Source organism: Leucopleurus acutus, assembly GCF_964270905.1.
Source record: "Leucopleurus acutus genome assembly, chromosome: 4".
Classification (NCBI taxonomy): Eukaryota; Metazoa; Chordata; class Mammalia; order Artiodactyla; family Delphinidae; genus Leucopleurus; species Leucopleurus acutus.
Genome location: NC_139146.1, coordinates 83,696,233 through 83,714,988, shown reverse-complemented (window position 1 = coordinate 83,714,988; position 18,756 = coordinate 83,696,233). Strand labels below are relative to the sequence as shown.

Genomic DNA, 18,756 nt, shown 5'->3' with positions numbered 1-18,756 from the left:
TAATTGCTTTACAGTGGTGTGTTAGTTTCTGCTTTATAACAAAGTGAATCAGTTATACATATACATATGTTCCCATATCTCTTCCCTCTTACGTCTCCCTGCCTCCCACTCCCTATCCCACCCCTCCAGGCGGTCACAAAGCACTGAGCTGATCTCCCTGTGCTATGTGGCTGCTCCCCACTAGCTATCTACCTTACATTTGGTAGTGTATATATGTCCATGCCTCTCTCTCGCTTTGTCACAGCTTACCCTTCCCCCTCCCATATCCTTTTTTTTTTTTGTCTTTAAGGAAATTGTCCTGATTTTTTTTCCCCTTATGAGTAACCTTCGATTGTTTTTACTCTTACTTCCCAGCATATGCATGAGTCTCATATACATAATATTCATTAAGAGCAAGGATTTATCTTTTTTTTTTTTCTTTTAAGCTGCTGCTTCTGTTAAAACAAGGAGTTACTCAACAAGTGGTGGGGCACAGTCCTTTTCTATTAATGTTGATTCTAATTAATTTTATCCATGTTGTGGAAATATTTTCTTTATAGTTCATGTTTATATTTATTTCAGTAAGATTTGGTTTTACACTTAATATTTTATATTTAAAGCTGTATTAATACATTCTATTATCTGCATAACTGAAAGTAAGAAAAAATGATTTGGGGAGAAAAGATTTCTATTCATATTCTCAATAAATGAATAACAAGTTGCCTACCTACATGCTTTTAACGCAGCAACCCTTATATATTATTTTGGGGAAGTTAACTTTTGGTCAGTGTTTTCCATTTTACAGAGAAGATACTAATTCCCGACTTTTTTGCCAAGCAAAATTATTGAGCACACCAGTAAAATACACAAAAAGGTTGGGGTTTTTTTTTAACACTTTAAGAAGGAAAAAAAAAGGATAATGAGCTTTTATACCATCTATTGAGGTGGGGGTCCTGATAGGTTTCCAGAGCTCATTTTGAATCTTCAGAATGATACCACCATTTTATTGGATGGCTCTTGGCCAGACACAGGTGGCAGAGCTTTCCAGGGCTCACACATTCGCCAGCTGGCATTTCTGCCTGTGATTGCCCTGCTCTAATAGAGGTCATTGGGCCTCTCTGCTCCTGCATGGTGATGGGCCCATTGCCATCTCTTAATTAAAGACAGAGGCAAAGGGAAGCTGCCCTTTGGCAGGGTGCTTGCCAGCTGGCTCCTTCCCCTCGCTGCCTGTGAACAGTGTTTGCTAAGCAGCTGGGGAATGTAGCTCATTTGCTCAGCTGGGGCATGAAGGCAGCAAACCACTACCCTGACCAAGGACTTGGCAACATTTGGTTGTGGGTGTTGAAGATGTGTGTATAGGTTTGTGAAATGGAGAAATTTATGAGGATGATTTAAAGGAGTGGATCAGAAGCAAATTTTAGAAGATAATTCGAGGATTCAAAATGTGTATTTATGGGTTTTGATCCCTTAGATATATTCGCTAAGTCTCTTCAATAATATAGTATTCAACTAACTCAGATAGACAACGTACCATTAGACCCGCAATAAGGAACCACTGAGACATACATAATGTTAACAGATAAATCATACGGAATGCTGTATAATTTTGTATAATCAACTGATGTTAGATTATACATTTATTTCAAGGAACAGCATTCCAGTTTCCTTGCAATGATTTTTTTTCTATTTTTGACAAAATTATCAATTTCTACTTTTTCAATAGTTAAGAGTTACAATCATGTAAGCTTTTAAATTTTTTTTTTCTTTTCAGTAGAAGAATTTGCCATCATGCTATAGGGTAAAATCAAATTTACCTAGAAGTTGTAATGCTCAGAAGATTGTGCTGGGTACTATGTATATTATCTCTATCTCTGTGTCCTCACAGAGTCTTGATAAATAATTTCATCCTATTTTAAAGAAGAAAAAAACTTAGGTTGAGTTGCATATCCACATTTGCACATGTACTTAGTTAATAACATGGTTGGAATTCTAACCCTGATATTCCTATGCTATTTTTAATTAAAAAAAAATCTTACTTTACATATAAATGTTAATACTTCATGTAAAAATCCTAATTATATCAAATATAACAGAATCATAACTTCAGTTTTGTCTAGATTTTTCTCATGAACTCAAATTCCCTTTAAACAAAATGCAAATAGTAGCGAACATATATTTTATCATTTTTTACTGAAAATTACTGATTAAATCACAGCCAAACTGGAAAGGATAATATTACTAAGAAAGTCTTACACATTCAGTCATAAACTTGAGTGTACTCAGATTATCAGTAACTACAATAGTTTATAGAAGCTATTTACCCCTTTTAAAAGGAACACATCAAGAAATTGCCTGCTTTTTTTACTGTTCTACCCCTAGCAAACAGAAGGGGTAATAGAGTAGACAAGATCAATAAATATTTCTGAGTGAAGAAAATGACTGACATTACTAGGTAAAACTTTATAGAATTTATTTTTCTACTTTAAATTCTTTGAAAACTCTAACAAAGTTTCCTAAGCACTTTAGAGACTAGGCACTTAAACTAACGTGAGTGTTAAAAAAAAACAAAGATCAATTGTTTATGTAGACTGAATCAGAAAAACCTATTTGGATTAGAATTTAAACCATATCTATCTATAGAGAAATTTGGATATACCTAACCCTAAGAAAATTTTATATGTTTGAACGTATTAAATGAGGAATGGTAAACTGCTTTAAGGGAAGAATATTTACCCATTGTTTATTGTACATTGTATTGGTGGTAGCATAGAATATGGTTAGATGTTGACTTTGATGTGTCAAATTAGAAAAAAATTAAAATAATAATTATGACAATTAAAACATGTGCTTTACAGTTTAATACATGTTTTCACTTGCATTATCTGTTTCATTCTTACAACATTTCTGTGAGAATATCCAGCCACCAATTTTTATCACAATTTTACAGATAAGGAAACTGAGGATAAAGTAAAAATGGGTTTGCTGTGTTTTAGCACGTGATTTCAATGTTCACACTAAAGGCACAGCATGGCATGCTGTAAACTTCAAGGAACAAGGAGTGTGGTTTGCATTTGTTTTACTTTTTAATAGCATTATGAACATTAAATAATAACCTTATTCCTACTAGAGTACTTGAGAAGTAAATGTTATTTTCTTGTTTTCAATTTTCTTTTTCTCATTTAGGAAAAATAAATCCTTTGCATGTTGTTTCCCTTGGATCTTTTTTAAAAATCAATACATTTTTTCTGCTTGTAAAGACAAAATTCCCTGAAATATTTAGAAAATAATGATTTACAGGCATCAATAAGTTCTTTTAAGTAAAGCCCAATTCTTAAAAAAGGGGAATAAAATCTCTAATCATAACCTATCTTTAATTCATCCTATAATATCTATCAGAAATTTAATACATGTGAAAAGACCTTAAGGAAAAAACAAGCTTAGCCAAAAATTCACACAGAAAAACATAAGGGAAGAGAAAGTTCAAAGCAGGGAATGTGTATTAAATCTTTACGTATCTAACACTTTATATTCAGAGTGGTAACTTCAGAGATAATGAGGAGTTATAGATGGTTTGTCTAGACTTTTGTTAGCAGTCAAAATAGGAATAGTTCCTCTCTGTTTCACTTTCCAAAGCTATCTTTTAGGTGACTTTTTCCCCTTCATCTCCATTCACTACTAACCCAGCCCAAACACATGAGAGTGAAAAAATGAAGTTTTAAAAAAGGAAAAAATTATTTTGCTTATGTGAAATTTTTCTTTAAAACTCACTGTTTCGACTTAGTGAGTTAAAATTAAATTTCTCCAGTGAAGTTCACATTCCTTCTCCCAACCCCTAAATATGCTTAGAAATCAAATTCAAGGGATTCTGCCAGTGGCCTTCATTTGAGCTGCAACTCTTCCCAGAGTCTCTGGCCTGCTGGCCTACTATATCAGATTTTGGAATCACCAAGCCTCCACAATCATAGTCTTGGTGCTGCAGCCAGGTGTCAACCCGGAGCCTCTGAGGTGGGAGAGCCGAGTTCAGGACATTGGTCCACCAGAGACCTCCTGGCTCACGTAATATCAAATGGCAAAAGCTCTCACAGAGATCTCCATCTCAATGCTATGGCCCAGCTCCACTCAATGACAAGCAAGCTACACTGCAGGACACCCTATGACAAACAACGAGCAAGACAGGAACACAGACCCACCGGTTAGCAGAGAGGCTGCCTAAAATCATAATAAGGTTGCAGACACACCAAGACACACCAATGGATGCAGTCTGGCTCACCAGAAAGACAAAATCTAGCCTCATCCACCAGAACAAAGGTACAAGTCCCCTCCACCAGGATGCCTACACAACCCACTGAATGACCTTTACCCACTGGGGACACACACCAAAAACAAGGGGAACTACAAACCTGCAGCTTGCAGAAAGGAGACCCCAAACAAAGTAAGTTAAGCAAAATAAGAAGACAGAGAAATACACAGCAGATGAAGGAGCAAGATAAAAACCCACCAGATCAAACAAATGAAGAGGAAATAGGCAGTCTACATGAATAAGAATTCAGAGTAATGATAGTAAAGATGATACAAAATCTTGGAAATAGAATGGAGAAAATAAAAGAAACATTTAAGAAAGCCCTAGAAGAACTAAAGAGCAAACAAACAGTGATAAACAACACAATAAATGAAAGTAAAAATTCTCTAGAAGGAATTAATAGCAGAATAACTGATACAGAAGAATGGATAAGTGACCTGGAAGATAAAAGAGTGGAAATAACTACTGCAGAGCAGAATAAAGAAAAAAGAATGAAAAGAATTGAAGACAGCCTCAGAGACCTCTGGGACAACATTAAAGGCACCAACATTTAAACAATAGAGGTCCCAGAAGGAGAAGAGAAAAAGAAAGGGACTGAGAAAATATTTGAAGAGATTATAGTTGAAAACTTCCCTAACATGGGAAAAGAAATAGTCAGTCAAGTGCAGGAGGCGTAGAGAGTCCCATACAGGATAAATGCAAGGAGAAACATGCCAAGACACATATTAATCAAACTATCAAAAATTAAATACAAAGAAAAAATATTAAAAGCAGCAAGATAAAACAACAAATAACACACAAGGGAATCCCCATACTGGCAGGACATATTAAAAGTGATGAAAGAGAAAAACCTACAACCAAGATTACTCTACCCAGCAAGGATCACATTCAGATTTGATGGAGAAATTGAAACCTTTACAGACAAACAAAAGCTAAGAGAATTCAGCACCACCAAACCAGCCTTACAACAAATCCTAAAGGAACTTGGTTGGCAGGAAACACAAGAGAAGGAAAAGACCTACAATAACAAACCCAAAACAATTAAGAAAATGGTAATAGCAACACACTTATTGATAACTACCTTAAATGTAAATAGATTAAATGCTCCAACCAAAAGACATGGACTGGCTGAATGGTTACAAAAACAAGACCCATATATATGCTGTCTACAAGAGACCCACTTCAGACCTAAGACACACACAGACTGAAAATGAGGGGTTGGAAAAAGATATTTTATGCAAATGGAAATCAAAAGAAAACTGGAGTAGCAATTCTCATAACAGACAAAATAGACTTTAAGTAAAGACCATTACAAGATACAAAGAAGGACACTACATAATGATCAATGGATCAATCCAATTAATCAATCGATTAACAATTGTAAACATTTATGGACCCAACTTCGGAGCACCTCAATACTTAAGGCAAATGCTAATAGCCATAAAAGCAGAAATCAACAGTAACACAATAATACTAGGGGACTTTAACACCCCACTTTCACCAGTGGACAGATGATCCAAAATGAAAACAAATAAGGAAACACAAGCTTTAAATGATACATTAAACAATATGAACTTATTTGATATTTATAGGACATTCCATCCAAAAACAACAGTATACACTTTCTTCTCAAGTGCTCATGGAACATTCTCCAGGATAGATCATATCTTGGGTCACAAATCAAGCTTTGGTAAATGTAAGAAAATTGAAATTGTATCAAGTATCTTTTCTGACCACAATGCTGTGAGACTATCTATCAATTACAGGAAAAAATGTGTACAAACACAAGGAGGCTAAACAATACACTACTAAATAACCAAGAGATCACTGAAGAAATGAAAGAGGAAATCAAAAACTACCTAGAAACAAATGACAATGAAAACACGACAATTCAAACCTATGGGATGCCGCAAAGGCAGTTCTAAGAGGGAAGTTTACAGCAATACAATCCTACCTCAAGGAACAAGAACAATCTCAAATAAACAACCTAACCTTAAACCTAAAGCAATCAGAGAAAAAAGAAGAAAAAAAAACCCCAAAGTTAGCAGACGGAAAGAAATCATAAAGTTCAGATCAGAAATAAATGAAAAAGAAATGAAGGAAACAATAGCTAAAATCAATCAAACTAAAAGCTGGTTCTTTGAGAAGATAAAATTGATAAACCACTAGCCAGACTGATCAAGAAAAGAAGGGAGAATACTTAAATCAATAGAATTAGAAATGAAAAAGGAGAAGTAACAACCGACAGTGCAGAAATACAAAGGATCATGAGAGATTACTACAAGCAACTTTATGACAATAAAATGGGCAACCTGGAAGAAATGGTCAAATTCTTAAAAAAGCACAACCTCCCGAGACTGAACCAGGAAGAAATAGACAATATAAACAGACCAATCACAAGCACTGAAATTGAGCCTGTGATTTAAAATCTTCCAATAAACAAAAGCCCAGGACCAGATGGCTTCAGAGGCGAATTCTATCAAAAACTTAGAGAAGAGCTAACACCTATCCTTCTCAAACTCCTCCGAAATATAGCAGAGGGAGGAACACTCCCAAACTCATTCTAAGAGGTCACCATCACCCTGATACCAAAACCAGACAAAGATGTCACAAAAAAAGAAAACTACAGACCAATATCACTGATGAACATAGATGCAAAAATCCTCAACAAACTACTAGCAAACAGAATCCAACAGCACATTAAAAGGACCGTACACCATGATGAAGTGGGGTTTATCCCAGGAATGCAAGGATTCTTCAATATACACAAATCAATCAACGTGATACACCATATTAACAAATTGAAAGAGAAAAACCATATGATCATCTCAATAGATGCAGAAAAAGCTTTTGACAAATTCAACACCCATTTATGATAAAAACTCTCCAGAAAGTAAGCATAGAGGGAACTTACCTCAACATAATAAAGGCCATATATGACACACCCACAGCCAACATCATTCTCAGTGATGAAAAACTGAAGCCATTTCCACTAAGATCAGGAATAAGACAAGGTTGCCCACTTTCAAAACTATTATTCAATGTAGTTATGGATGTTTTAGCCACAGCAATCAGAGAAGAAAAAGAAATAAAGGGAATCCAAATTGGAAAAGAAGAAGTAAAACTGTCACTGCAGATGACATGATACTATACATAGAGAATCCTAAATATGCTACCAGAAAACTAGTAGAGCCAATCAATGAATTTGATAAACTAGCAGGATACAAAATTAATGCAGAGAAATCTCTTTCATACCTATACACTAATGATGAAAAATCTGAAAGAGAAATTAAGGAAACACTCTCATTTACCATTGCAACAAAAAGAATAAAATACCTAGGAATAAACCTACCTAAGGACACAAAAGACCTATATGCAGAAAACTATAAGACACTGATGAACGAAATTAAAGATGATACAAAGAGATGGGGAGATATACCACGTTCTTGGACTGGAGGAATCAACATTGTGCAAATGACTATACTACCCAAAGCAATCTACAGATTCAGTGCAATCCCTAGCAAACTACCAATGGCATTTTTCACAGAACTAGAACAGAAAAATTCATAATTTGTATGGAAACACAAAAGATCCCGAATAGCCAAAGCAATCTTGAGGAAGAAAACCAGAGCTGGTGGAATCCAGCTCCCAGACTTCAGACTATACTGCAAAGCTACAGTAAACAAGACAGTATGGTACTGGCACAAAAACAGAAATATAGATCAATAGAACAGGATAGAAAGCCCAGAGATAAACCCCCACACATATGGTCACCTTATCTTTGATAAAGGATGCAAGAATATACAATGGAGAAAAGACAGCCTCTTCAATAAGTGGTGCTGGGAAAACTGGACGCTACATGTAAATGAATGAAATTAGAACACTCCCTAAAACCATACACAAAATAAACTCAAAATGGATTAAAGACCTAAATGTAAGGCGAGACACTGTAAAATTCTTAGAGGAAAACATAGGCAGAACACTCTATGACATAAATCACAGCAAGATCCTTTTTGACCCACCTCCTAGAGAAATGGAAATAAAAACAAAAATAAACAAATGGGACCTATTGAAACTTAAAAGCTTTTGCACAGCAAAGGAAACCATAAACAAGATGAAAAGACAGCCTCAGAATGGGAGAAATATTTGCAAATGAAGCAACTGACAAAGGATTAATCTCCAAAATATACAAGCAACACAATATCAAAAAAAACCCAAACAACCCATTCCAAAAATGGGAAGAAGATCTAAATAGACATTTCTCCAAAGAAGATATACAGATTGCCAACAAACACATGAAAGGATGCTCAACATCACTAATCATCATAGAAATGCAAATCAAAACTACAATGAGGTATCACCTCACACCAGTCAGAATGGCCATCATCAAAAAAATCTACAAAGAATAAATGCTGGAGAGGGTGTGGAGAAAAGGGTATCATCTTGAACTGTTGGTCAGAAGGTAAATTAATACAGCCACTATGGAGAACAGTATGGAGGTTCCTTAAAAAACTAAAAATAGAACTACCATATGACCCAGCAATCCCACTACTGGGCATATACCCTGGGAAAATCATAATTCAAAAAGAGTCATGTACCACAGTGTTCATTGCAGGGCTATCTACAATAGCCAGGACATGGAAGCAACCTAAATGTCCATCTACAGATGACTGGATAAAGAAGATATGGCATATACATACAATGGAATATTACTCAGCCATAACAAGAAACAAAACTGAGTTATCTGTAGTGAAGTGTTTGGACTTAGAGACTGTCATACAGAGTGAAGTAATTCAGAAAGAGAAAAACAAATACCTCATGCTAACACAAATATATGGAATCTAAAAAAAAAAAAAAAGTTCTGAAGACCCTAGGGGCCAGACAGGAATAAAGACACAGACGAAGAGAATAGAGTTGAGGACACGGGGAGGGGGAACGGTAAGCTGGGACGAAGTCAGAGAGTGGCATGGACATATATACACTTCCTAATATAAAATAGATAGCTAGTGGGAAGCAGCCGCATAGCACAGGGAGATCAGCTCGGTGCTCTGTGTCCACCTAGAGGGGTGGGATAGGGAGGGTGGGAGGGAGACACAATAGGGAAGGGATATGGAGATTTATGTTTATGTATAGCTGATTCACTTTGTTGTACAGCAGAAACTAACACACCATTGTAAAGCAATTATACTCCAATAAAGATGTTAAAAAATTAAAATATATATAAAATAAAATTTAAAAAGAAATCAAATTCACTGAAGATAAAAGGCATAAGTCTTACCTGGCTGTATATCAGACATTGTCACCTTCCTCTATAAACAAGCAGCATGTTAGTTGCACTCCAATAAATCATTTATGAGAAAAACAAGCTCACAATTAGCAATACTAAATTAGTGTATCTGTAAAATAGTGTATCTCCTGGAAATTTTATTTTTAAAGTTTACATATCTGTTTCTGCCCAAGGCAAGTGTGGCGGATGAGTGGAGAACATATCTTACATCTATGAGTTCTAGATAATACTTTAAGGTTCTATATAACTAACACAACTAGGGTGCGTAGGATTTTGTTTGTAAAATGTCATATTTGTACTAATAGCAAATCTGTTATTTTCTGATTTTTTTCTTATCTTTGATTCTGTGTTTTGCTGTCATTAATAATTCATTTTTTGACTTTTTTTAATTGCATATACATGTGTAATCCAAGGACCAAGAAACCAGCTATACAATTATCAAATCTAAAGAGACAACTATAACCGCAGAGGGCTTGAAACCAGCTTCAGTATATGTCTTCCAAATTCGAGCACGCACAGCAGCAGGCTATGGTGTCTTCAGTCGAAGATTTGAGTTTGAAACCATCCCAGTGTGTAAGTCATTTTAATTACTGTCAACTCATATCTCTGTAATGGTTACCAGAAAAGAGTCATTTGATCAATACTCTCCCTGGGCATTCCGTCAGTCTCCATCTTCTTCTCTCTCTCCCAGGCATTACTCCTTCAGGTAGGAAGCATCTGTCATGCTATTATGGGAGGTTAGCAGGTTAACACATCGGTCCCCAATCCTCATAGCATTTAGTCTACAGGGAGATGAAATATCAGATCCTTAAGAACTGTTTAAACCTTGCTTTTAAAGACTTTCTTTCCACTGTTGCCATACTTTATTGAATTATTGCCATTTACTTTTTACTTGTTTTATTGAACAATGCTACTAGGCTTAGTCTTTTTATGAAAATTCCACAGGGAACTTTCATTAGTATTGAGTTTGGCAAGAAAATGGTACTCTAAGGAACCAGTCTGATTGTTTTGAAAAAAATCAAAACCTCTGGCAACATCTCTGAGTGGCGGGTCCGGAAATATTTCTGGAAAACCCTTCTTGTACCTTTCTTTTCATAAAATAGTAAAAATAGCATGAAATTTTTCTTCTTTAATGTCAAACAAAATATTTAGATTACTTACTTGTACTAAAGCACACATTTAAAGCAGGATTAGGAGAAAGCAATAACTTGCCTTGTTTATAGATGAAAGAACTGACACTATTAATATCTTGTTATGAAGAAAATAACACAGAGAAGTAGTATGAAATGTCAAGTATGTGTAAATGTGTTTGTTTGTACATATACAATACATATATATACTTTTTTAAAGTCAAGTTTTGTAAGAATTACTTATTTTTAAATGAAGAAAATAAAATGCATGTTTCCTCCCTTTGAAAACCAACAAAACAAGACCTTAATTATCAGATTTACTTTGTAATGATTAGGAGAGCTATTAAATTAAAATGTTCATAAACCTATATAATACAGCTCTTTAGAAAATGAAGATATATTTCTGTTTAAAGCATGTTTAACTGAATTATCTAAAAGATAATTTTTATTACTTTAAAAATAGCTTTCTAAGTATGACTTCACTTGATTTTATACAGATTAGGGTGCCATGGTGAAAAATGATAAATTATTTTCTTTCCATGCAAGGAAAGTCCCATGTCTGAAGTTTAATTGACATATTGAAATTTAAATATTTAATGCTATTTAGAAAAGCTTTTTAAAATAAGTTTCATATGAATTAATGTAATTAGTCATAAAATTTCCATAATATTGGCAATGGATTATTCACTGTCATACCTTGGACCCTGATCTGGATTTATAATGAAATATGTATTATATAAGCTGGCCATCCTAATAGGGCTTGTTTCTATTTATGCTTATGTGCTTTACCAACTCTGGAAACAAAGCCATAGAGTAAATAATATCTCACAATATGCTCGAGTGCTTGGATAATTTTACAAATGAAAAATCTCACTTTAAAAGATTACAAAATTATACTTAGTTTTAGGATGTTGGCATGTTCAGCAGCTAGTTTTTCTTCAGACTATTTGATGCTCTTTCCCTTACTTTTTTTTTTAAATAGTAGTTTCCAGGTATGCCAATACCCATCAATCTGATCATTGAGAGAAATAATGAGGTCATTTTCCATATAATTTTACAAAGTCTCACCTGAAACTTTCTTTTAAATATTTTCCTACATAACTTCTAGATGGAAAGAAATATCACACAAATATTTTTATTACAAAATCAGATTTTAGTGTTATTATTAATAGTAATGAAAATATTTTAGGGATGTACTGCCTCAACTTTAGTGTGGAATTTTATTTTTACTTGCTTATGTGTACATGTATTTGCAAACAATTTAAGAATGAATTTTTCTTTGTACCAAGTATCTGTTACATACCAACCCCCTTTGATCTTCATGTAGAAATCTTCTGGATACAATTCAGGAAGAATGTGTTGAGCCCCTGTTATGTGCTTGGCTTTGCTAGACTCTGGAGAAGTATACATGAGTAACACGTGGAAACTTCTCTCCTAAGAATAAGAGAGAATAATCTTCTGAAGATTAGAATGTTTATGTCAAGAACCATTTTAGGATAATAGTTTTGTTCATTATTTTTAAATTTGTCATTAACTCCCTACACATCAAAAGATTTTTCATGCTAGGTACTGTGAGTGACTCAAATAACTTTAAGGCATAATCCCTCCCTTCTCCAGGATTATACTCTAATAGGGAATTAAAGAAGATACACAATTATTATTAAAATAACACTTCATTTTGTGTTATATACCAATCATTTGACAACTATTTGTGCAGTATTTTGTGAAATCACTTCAATTATATTATTGAGCAATTATTTACTTAATACTATAATTTAATTTTTCACATACATATATTATTTCCAAAACACAATCTGCAAATACTAGAGTCAAGAGTTATGGTATCTTAAACATATTTACATTTTTGCTGTCAAAGCTATTGGCAATTTTCATTTGGTGGGTGACAGTTAACCTGGCTTTAATGAGTCACCATTGTTAAGGAAAGTCTACCTTATCATTCAGGTATATTAGGACAAAAAATTATCTGAAAGTCATTACTTTGAACTTAAACTTTACAAAGAATTTTCCAATTGATTATTCAGTTCATAATTGCATGATATGATATATTGACATATGTTCTTGATTTGCTTAATTTTTTAAACTTATTAATTTATATTATACTTCAGTTACAAAATTGTTATGAAGAGCTTTCCTTTTTCTTCTACATTATCTTCTATGTTAAAAATATAGCCCTAAAACCAAATGCAAATAATAAAAACAAGAATGCAAAATATTCATTTTAGAAAAACTATTTACCATGAGGATTTGGGTGGAAAATCTCCAGCTTTTTTTCTGTCAGGTTTTAGTTTATGTTTTATAACTGACTGTAACCCACTTTAATTTTGTTGTGCATACAATTAATTGTTTAAAATTGACCCCTTTCATTATTCCTATTCCCAACGGCGATGATAAAAACATGCCAACAAATACACCTAGCATGAATGAAACCATCCAGCCAACCTAGCTAGCTCTTTTTCTTAGTTTTTTTTTTCTTAATATAAATTGTCTTGAAAATATGGAAACATCACTGAATCTTTCTTAGTCTCTACTTGCCCAAGATTTACTGAACACATTTGTGTTTCTTTTATGATTTTTTTTCCTCAATATACTTTCTCTCATCTAATTCTTACCTATTTGATTCAAAAATCTGTATAGCCCAATGGCTAGAATAATGCTATTCTGTTTTTTAAATGAAAATTTTACCAAGATAATTGTAGATTCACATGCAACAATACACAGAGAGCTCTTGCACACTTTGCTCAGTATCCCCAATGGTAACATTGTGCAAAACTATAGTATAACAACAAAAGCAGGATATTGGCATTGATGCAATCCACCAGTCTTACATTTCCTCATACTCCTTTGTGTGTATGTGTGTAAACAGGTATGAATTAAGTTCTGTACAATCTGGTCACTTGTGAGCGTTCGTGTATTTACCATCACAGTCAAGATATCGAATAGTATCAACCTCACAAGGATCTCTGTTGTTGCCCCCTTTTTTTTCCCCCAAGGGATAACCATTTATTTTATTTTATTTTATTTTTGAATTTTATTTCATGTATTTCTTATACAGGAGGTTCTTATTAGTTATCTATTTTATACATATTAGTGTATACATGTCAATCCCAGTCTCCCAATTCATCTGACCACCACCACCCCCGCCCCCCACGTCCACCCGCTTGGTGTCCATACGTTTGTTCTCTACATCTGTGTCGCTATTTCTGCCTTGCAAACCGGTTCATCTGTATCATTTTTCTACACTCCACCCATATGTGTTAATATACGACATTTGTTTTTCTCTTTCTGAATAACTTCACTCTGTATGACAGTCTCTAGATCCACCCAAATCTCTACACATGACCCAATTTCATTCCTTTTTATGGCAGAGTAATACCCATTGTATATATGTACCACATCTTCTTTATCCATTCATCTGTCAATGGGCATTTAGGTTGCTTCCATTACTTGGCTATTATAAATAGTGCTGCAAAGAACATTGAGGGGCATGCGTCTTTTTGAATTATGGTTTTCTCTGGGTACATGCCCAGTAGTGGGATTGCTGGGTCATATGGTAATTCTATTTTTAGTTGTTTAAGTAACCTCCATAATGTTCTCCATAGTGGCTGTACCAATTTACATTCTCACCAACAATGCAAGAGGGTTTCCTTTTCTGCACACCCTCTCCAGCATTTGTTGTTTGTAGATTTTCCAATAAAGCCCATTCTAATGAATGTGAGGTGATACCCACTGTAGTTTTGATTTGCCTTTCTCTAATAATTAGTGATGTTGAGCAGCTTTCCATGTGCTTCTTGGCCATCTGTATGTCTTCTTTGGAGAGATGTCTATTTAGGTCTTCTGTCCATTTTTGGATTGGGTTGTTTGTTTTTTTTAATATTGAGCTGCATGAGCTGTTTATATATTTTGGAGATTAATCCTTTGTCCATTGATTCGTTGGCATATATTTTCTCCCATTCTGAGGGCTGTCTTTTTGTCTTGTTTATAGTTTCCTTTGCTGTGCAAAAGCTTTTAAGTTTCATTAGGTCCCATTTGTTTATTTTTATTTCCATTACTCTAGAAGGTGGGTCAAAAAAGATCTTGCTGTGATTTATATCAAAGAGTGTTCTGCCTATATTTTCCTCTAAGAGTTTTAGAGTGTCTGGTCTTACATTTAGGTTTTTAATCCATTTTGAGTTTATTTTTGTGTATGGTGTTAGGGAGTGTTGTAATTCCATTCTTTTACATGTGGCTGTCCAGTTTACCCAGCACCACTTATTGAAGAGGCTGTCTTTTCTCTATTGTATATCCTTGCCTCTTTTGTCATAGATTAATTGACCATAAGTGCATGGCTTTACCTCTGGGCTTTCTATCCTGTTCCATTGATCTATATATCTGTTTTTGTACCACTACCATATTGTCTTGATTACTGCAGCTTTGTAGTACAGTCTGAAGTCAAGGAGCCTGATTCCTCTAGCTCTGTTTTTCTTTCTCAAGATTGCTTTGGCTATTCAGGGTCTTTTATGTCTCCATACAAATTTTAAGATTTTTTGTTCTAGTTCTGTAAAAAATACCATTGGTAATTGGAGAGGAATTACATTGAATCTGTAGATAGTAGTATAGCTTTGGGTAGTATAGTCATTTTCACAATATTGATTCTTCCAATCCAGGAACATGGTATATCTCTCCATCTGTTTGTGTCATCTTTGATTTATTTCATCAGTGTCTTATAGTTTTCTGAGTCTTTTACCTCCTTAGGTAGGTTTATTCCTAGATCTTTTATTCTTTTTGTTGAAATGGTGAATGGGATTGTTTCCTTAATTTCTCTTTCTGATCTTGTATTGTTAGTGTATAGGTATGCAAGAGATTTCTCTGCATTAATTTTGTATCCTGCAAACTTACCAAATTCATTGACTAGCTCTAGTAGTTTTTGGTGGCATCTTTAAGATTCTCTATGTACAGTATCATGTCATCTGCAAACAGTGACTATTATACTTCTTCTTTTCAAATTTGGATTCTCTTTATTTCTTTCTCTTCTCTGATTTACATGGCTAGGACTTTCAAAACTATGTTGAATAAGAGTGGCGAGAGTGGACATCCTTGTCTTGTTCCTGATCTTAGAGGAAATGCTTTCAGTTTTTCACCATTGATAACGATGTTGGCTGTGGGTTTGTCATATATGGCCTTTATTACGTTGAGGTAGTTCCCTCTGTGCCCACTTTCTGGGGAGTTTTTATCATACATGGGTGTTGAATTTTGTCAAAAGCTTTTTCTGCATCTATTGAGATGATCATATGTTTTTTATTCTTCAATTTGTTAATATGGTGTATCACATTGATTGATTTGCGCATATTGAAAATCCTTGCATCCCTGGGATAAACTCCACTTCATCATGGTGTATGATCCTTTTAATGTGTTGCTGGATTCTGTTTGCTAGTATTTTGTTGAGGATTTTTGCATCTATGTTCATCAGGGATATTGGTCTGTATTTTTCTTTTTTCGTAGTATCTTTGTCTGGTTTTGGTATCAGGGTGATGGTGGCCTCATAGAATGAGTTTTGGAGTATTCTTTCCTCTGTAATTTTTAGGAAGAGTTTGAGAAAGATGGGTGTTAGCTCTCCTCTGAATGTTTGATAGAACTCACCTGTGAAGATATCTTGTCCTGGACTTTTGTTTGTTGGAAGATTTTTAATCACAGTTTCAATTTCATTACTTGTGATTGGTCTGTTCATATTTTCTGTTTCTTTTATAACTACACTTACTGCCTTCACTAACAACTCCTGTTCCATAACTAATCTCTGGCTACCACTAAAATCTAAACATCCATTTTTAAATCTTGATATTTTAAAAATGGTTTGTAAATGGAATCATACAGTACATGACCTTTAAGTTTGGAATTTTTTCTCACTCAGCATAATTCCCTGTAGATTCATCCAAGTTGTTGTGCATATCAAATCTGTTTCTTTCCATTGTTGAGTCGTATTCCATGATATGTATGTACCATAGTTTGTTTAACCATTCCCCTGTTGAAAGATATCTGGGCTGATACCAGTTTTTGCTATTATCAATAAAAATGCTATGAACATTCAGGTATATATTTTTGTGTCAACCTAAGTTTTTATTTCCCTGGGATAACTATCCAAGAATACAATTGCCTGGGTCTTATGGTAATTGCATGTTTCATTTTGTAGGAAACCAACAAAATGTTTTCCAGAATGGCTGTACCATTTTACATCTTACCAGCAATGTATGAGTGATCAGTTTCTCCACATGATTATTAGTATTTGGTGTTGTCACTATTTTATTTTGTCCTTTTGGACAGGGGAGTAGTCATATCTCATTGTGGTTTTATTTGAGATCTGTAATAGCCAATGATGTTCAGCATCGTTTCATGTGCTTATTTGACTGCCATACTGTTTTAAGTTTCCCAACTCCTGTGTACTCATATTACAAATCAAAAATTATAACTTTGATCACATTCTCCTGATAAAGAAAGTTAACAGATACTTTTTGCTGTGTGAGAAAGATCCAAAATTCTCACCCTGGCCTTAGAAACTCTTATAATCTGTCTCTAACAAAACTCTTTAGTCTCAATGATTAAATCAATGATTCAAATATGTAGCAAGTATCTAGAGAATATTTATGTAATATGGATTTGTAACCAGGAGTGGGGGAAGCAAAATACGGGAAAACAATAATATTTCTCAACAGATACTATCTTAAAGTTTCCAGGGATGATGTAAATATATAATAATTGACAAAAAGAAACATATTATTTACTAAAGAATATTAATTTTCATAATTAACATCCTTTTAATAGTAGTATGTTTCATTGCTCCAAAATTTACTTTTAAATATTCCCAAAACATTCTGCAGCTATTCTTCCAAAACTACATTATAAATCAACTAATTCTTAATAAACATATATAGGAAAATAGACAATATGCATGACTAGAGGTTCGTATCTTTAAATATTAAAAAATTTAACAAAATGTAAAAGGATAATCATGAATCATACTGGGCTTACTTTTTTTTTTTTAACCACTGCTAAAGAATGAACAAGTATGAAGGTATTGATAGTATCCCATAAATTCTATATATTTTAAATTTAGCTGATGTAGTTGGAGATATTATTGATGCTGTCAAGGCAAACAAAGGAATAAATAGTAAAAACTCTTGATGAATTATTTCCTATGAGAAGAGAGTGGCATGGACACATATACACTATCAAATGTAAAATACGTAGCTAGTGGGAAGCAGCCGCAGAGCACAGGAAGATCAGCTCAGTGCTTTGTGACCACGTAGAGGGGTGGGATAAGGAGGGTGGGAGGGAGATGCAAGAGGGAGGGGATATGGGGATAGATGTATATGTAAAGCTGATTCACTTTGTTATAAAGCAGAAACTGACACACCATTGTAAAGCAATCATACTCCAGTTACAAACCAATTATAAAATAATACTGAATTTTATATTAAGAAAAAAGAAATATCTCACAAATGAATCACTGCAAGGAACTTAAAAAATGGTTCAAACTGACCAGAGGGCAGACAGCAGAAGCAAGAAGAACTACAATCCTGCAGCCTGTGGAACAAAAACCATATTCACAGAAGATAGACAAGATGAAAAGGCAGAGGGCTATGTACCAGATGAAGGAGCAAGATAAAACACCAGAAAAACAACTAAATGAAGGGGAGGTAGGCAACCTTCCAGAAAAAGAATTCAGAATAATGATAGTGAAGATGATCCAGGACCTTGGAAAAAGAATGGAGGAAAAGATCGAGCAGAAGCAAGAAATGTTTAAAAAAGATCTAGAAGAATTATAGAACAAACAAACAGAGATGAACAATACAATAACTGAAGTGAAAAATACACTAGAAGGAATCAGTAGCGGAATAACTGAGGCAGAAGAACGGATAAGTGACCTGGAAGACAGAATGGTGGATTTCACTGCTGTGGAACAGAATAAAGAAAAAAGAATGAAAAGAAATGAAGACAGCATAAGAGACCTCTGGGATAATATTAAACACAACAATATTAGCATTACAGGGGTCCCAGAGGAAAAGAGA

General features: G+C 34.2%; 1 protein-coding gene across 10 annotated transcripts in view; it reads left to right on the top strand.

Annotated features, from left to right (window-relative positions):
* Positions 1–18,756, top strand: part of EPHA5 (EPH receptor A5) — a gene marked incomplete at both ends in the record, with an annotated part of 326,480 nt that overhangs the window by 216,834 nt on the left and 90,890 nt on the right. For all 10 annotated transcript variants that reach the window (XM_082837949.1, XM_082837947.1, XM_082837948.1 and 7 more), the window contains one exon: positions 9,980–10,139. In XM_082837949.1, the coding sequence (XP_082694075.1) occupies positions 9,980–10,139 (160 nt within the window). The remainder of the gene's footprint in view (positions 1–9,979; positions 10,140–18,756) is intronic.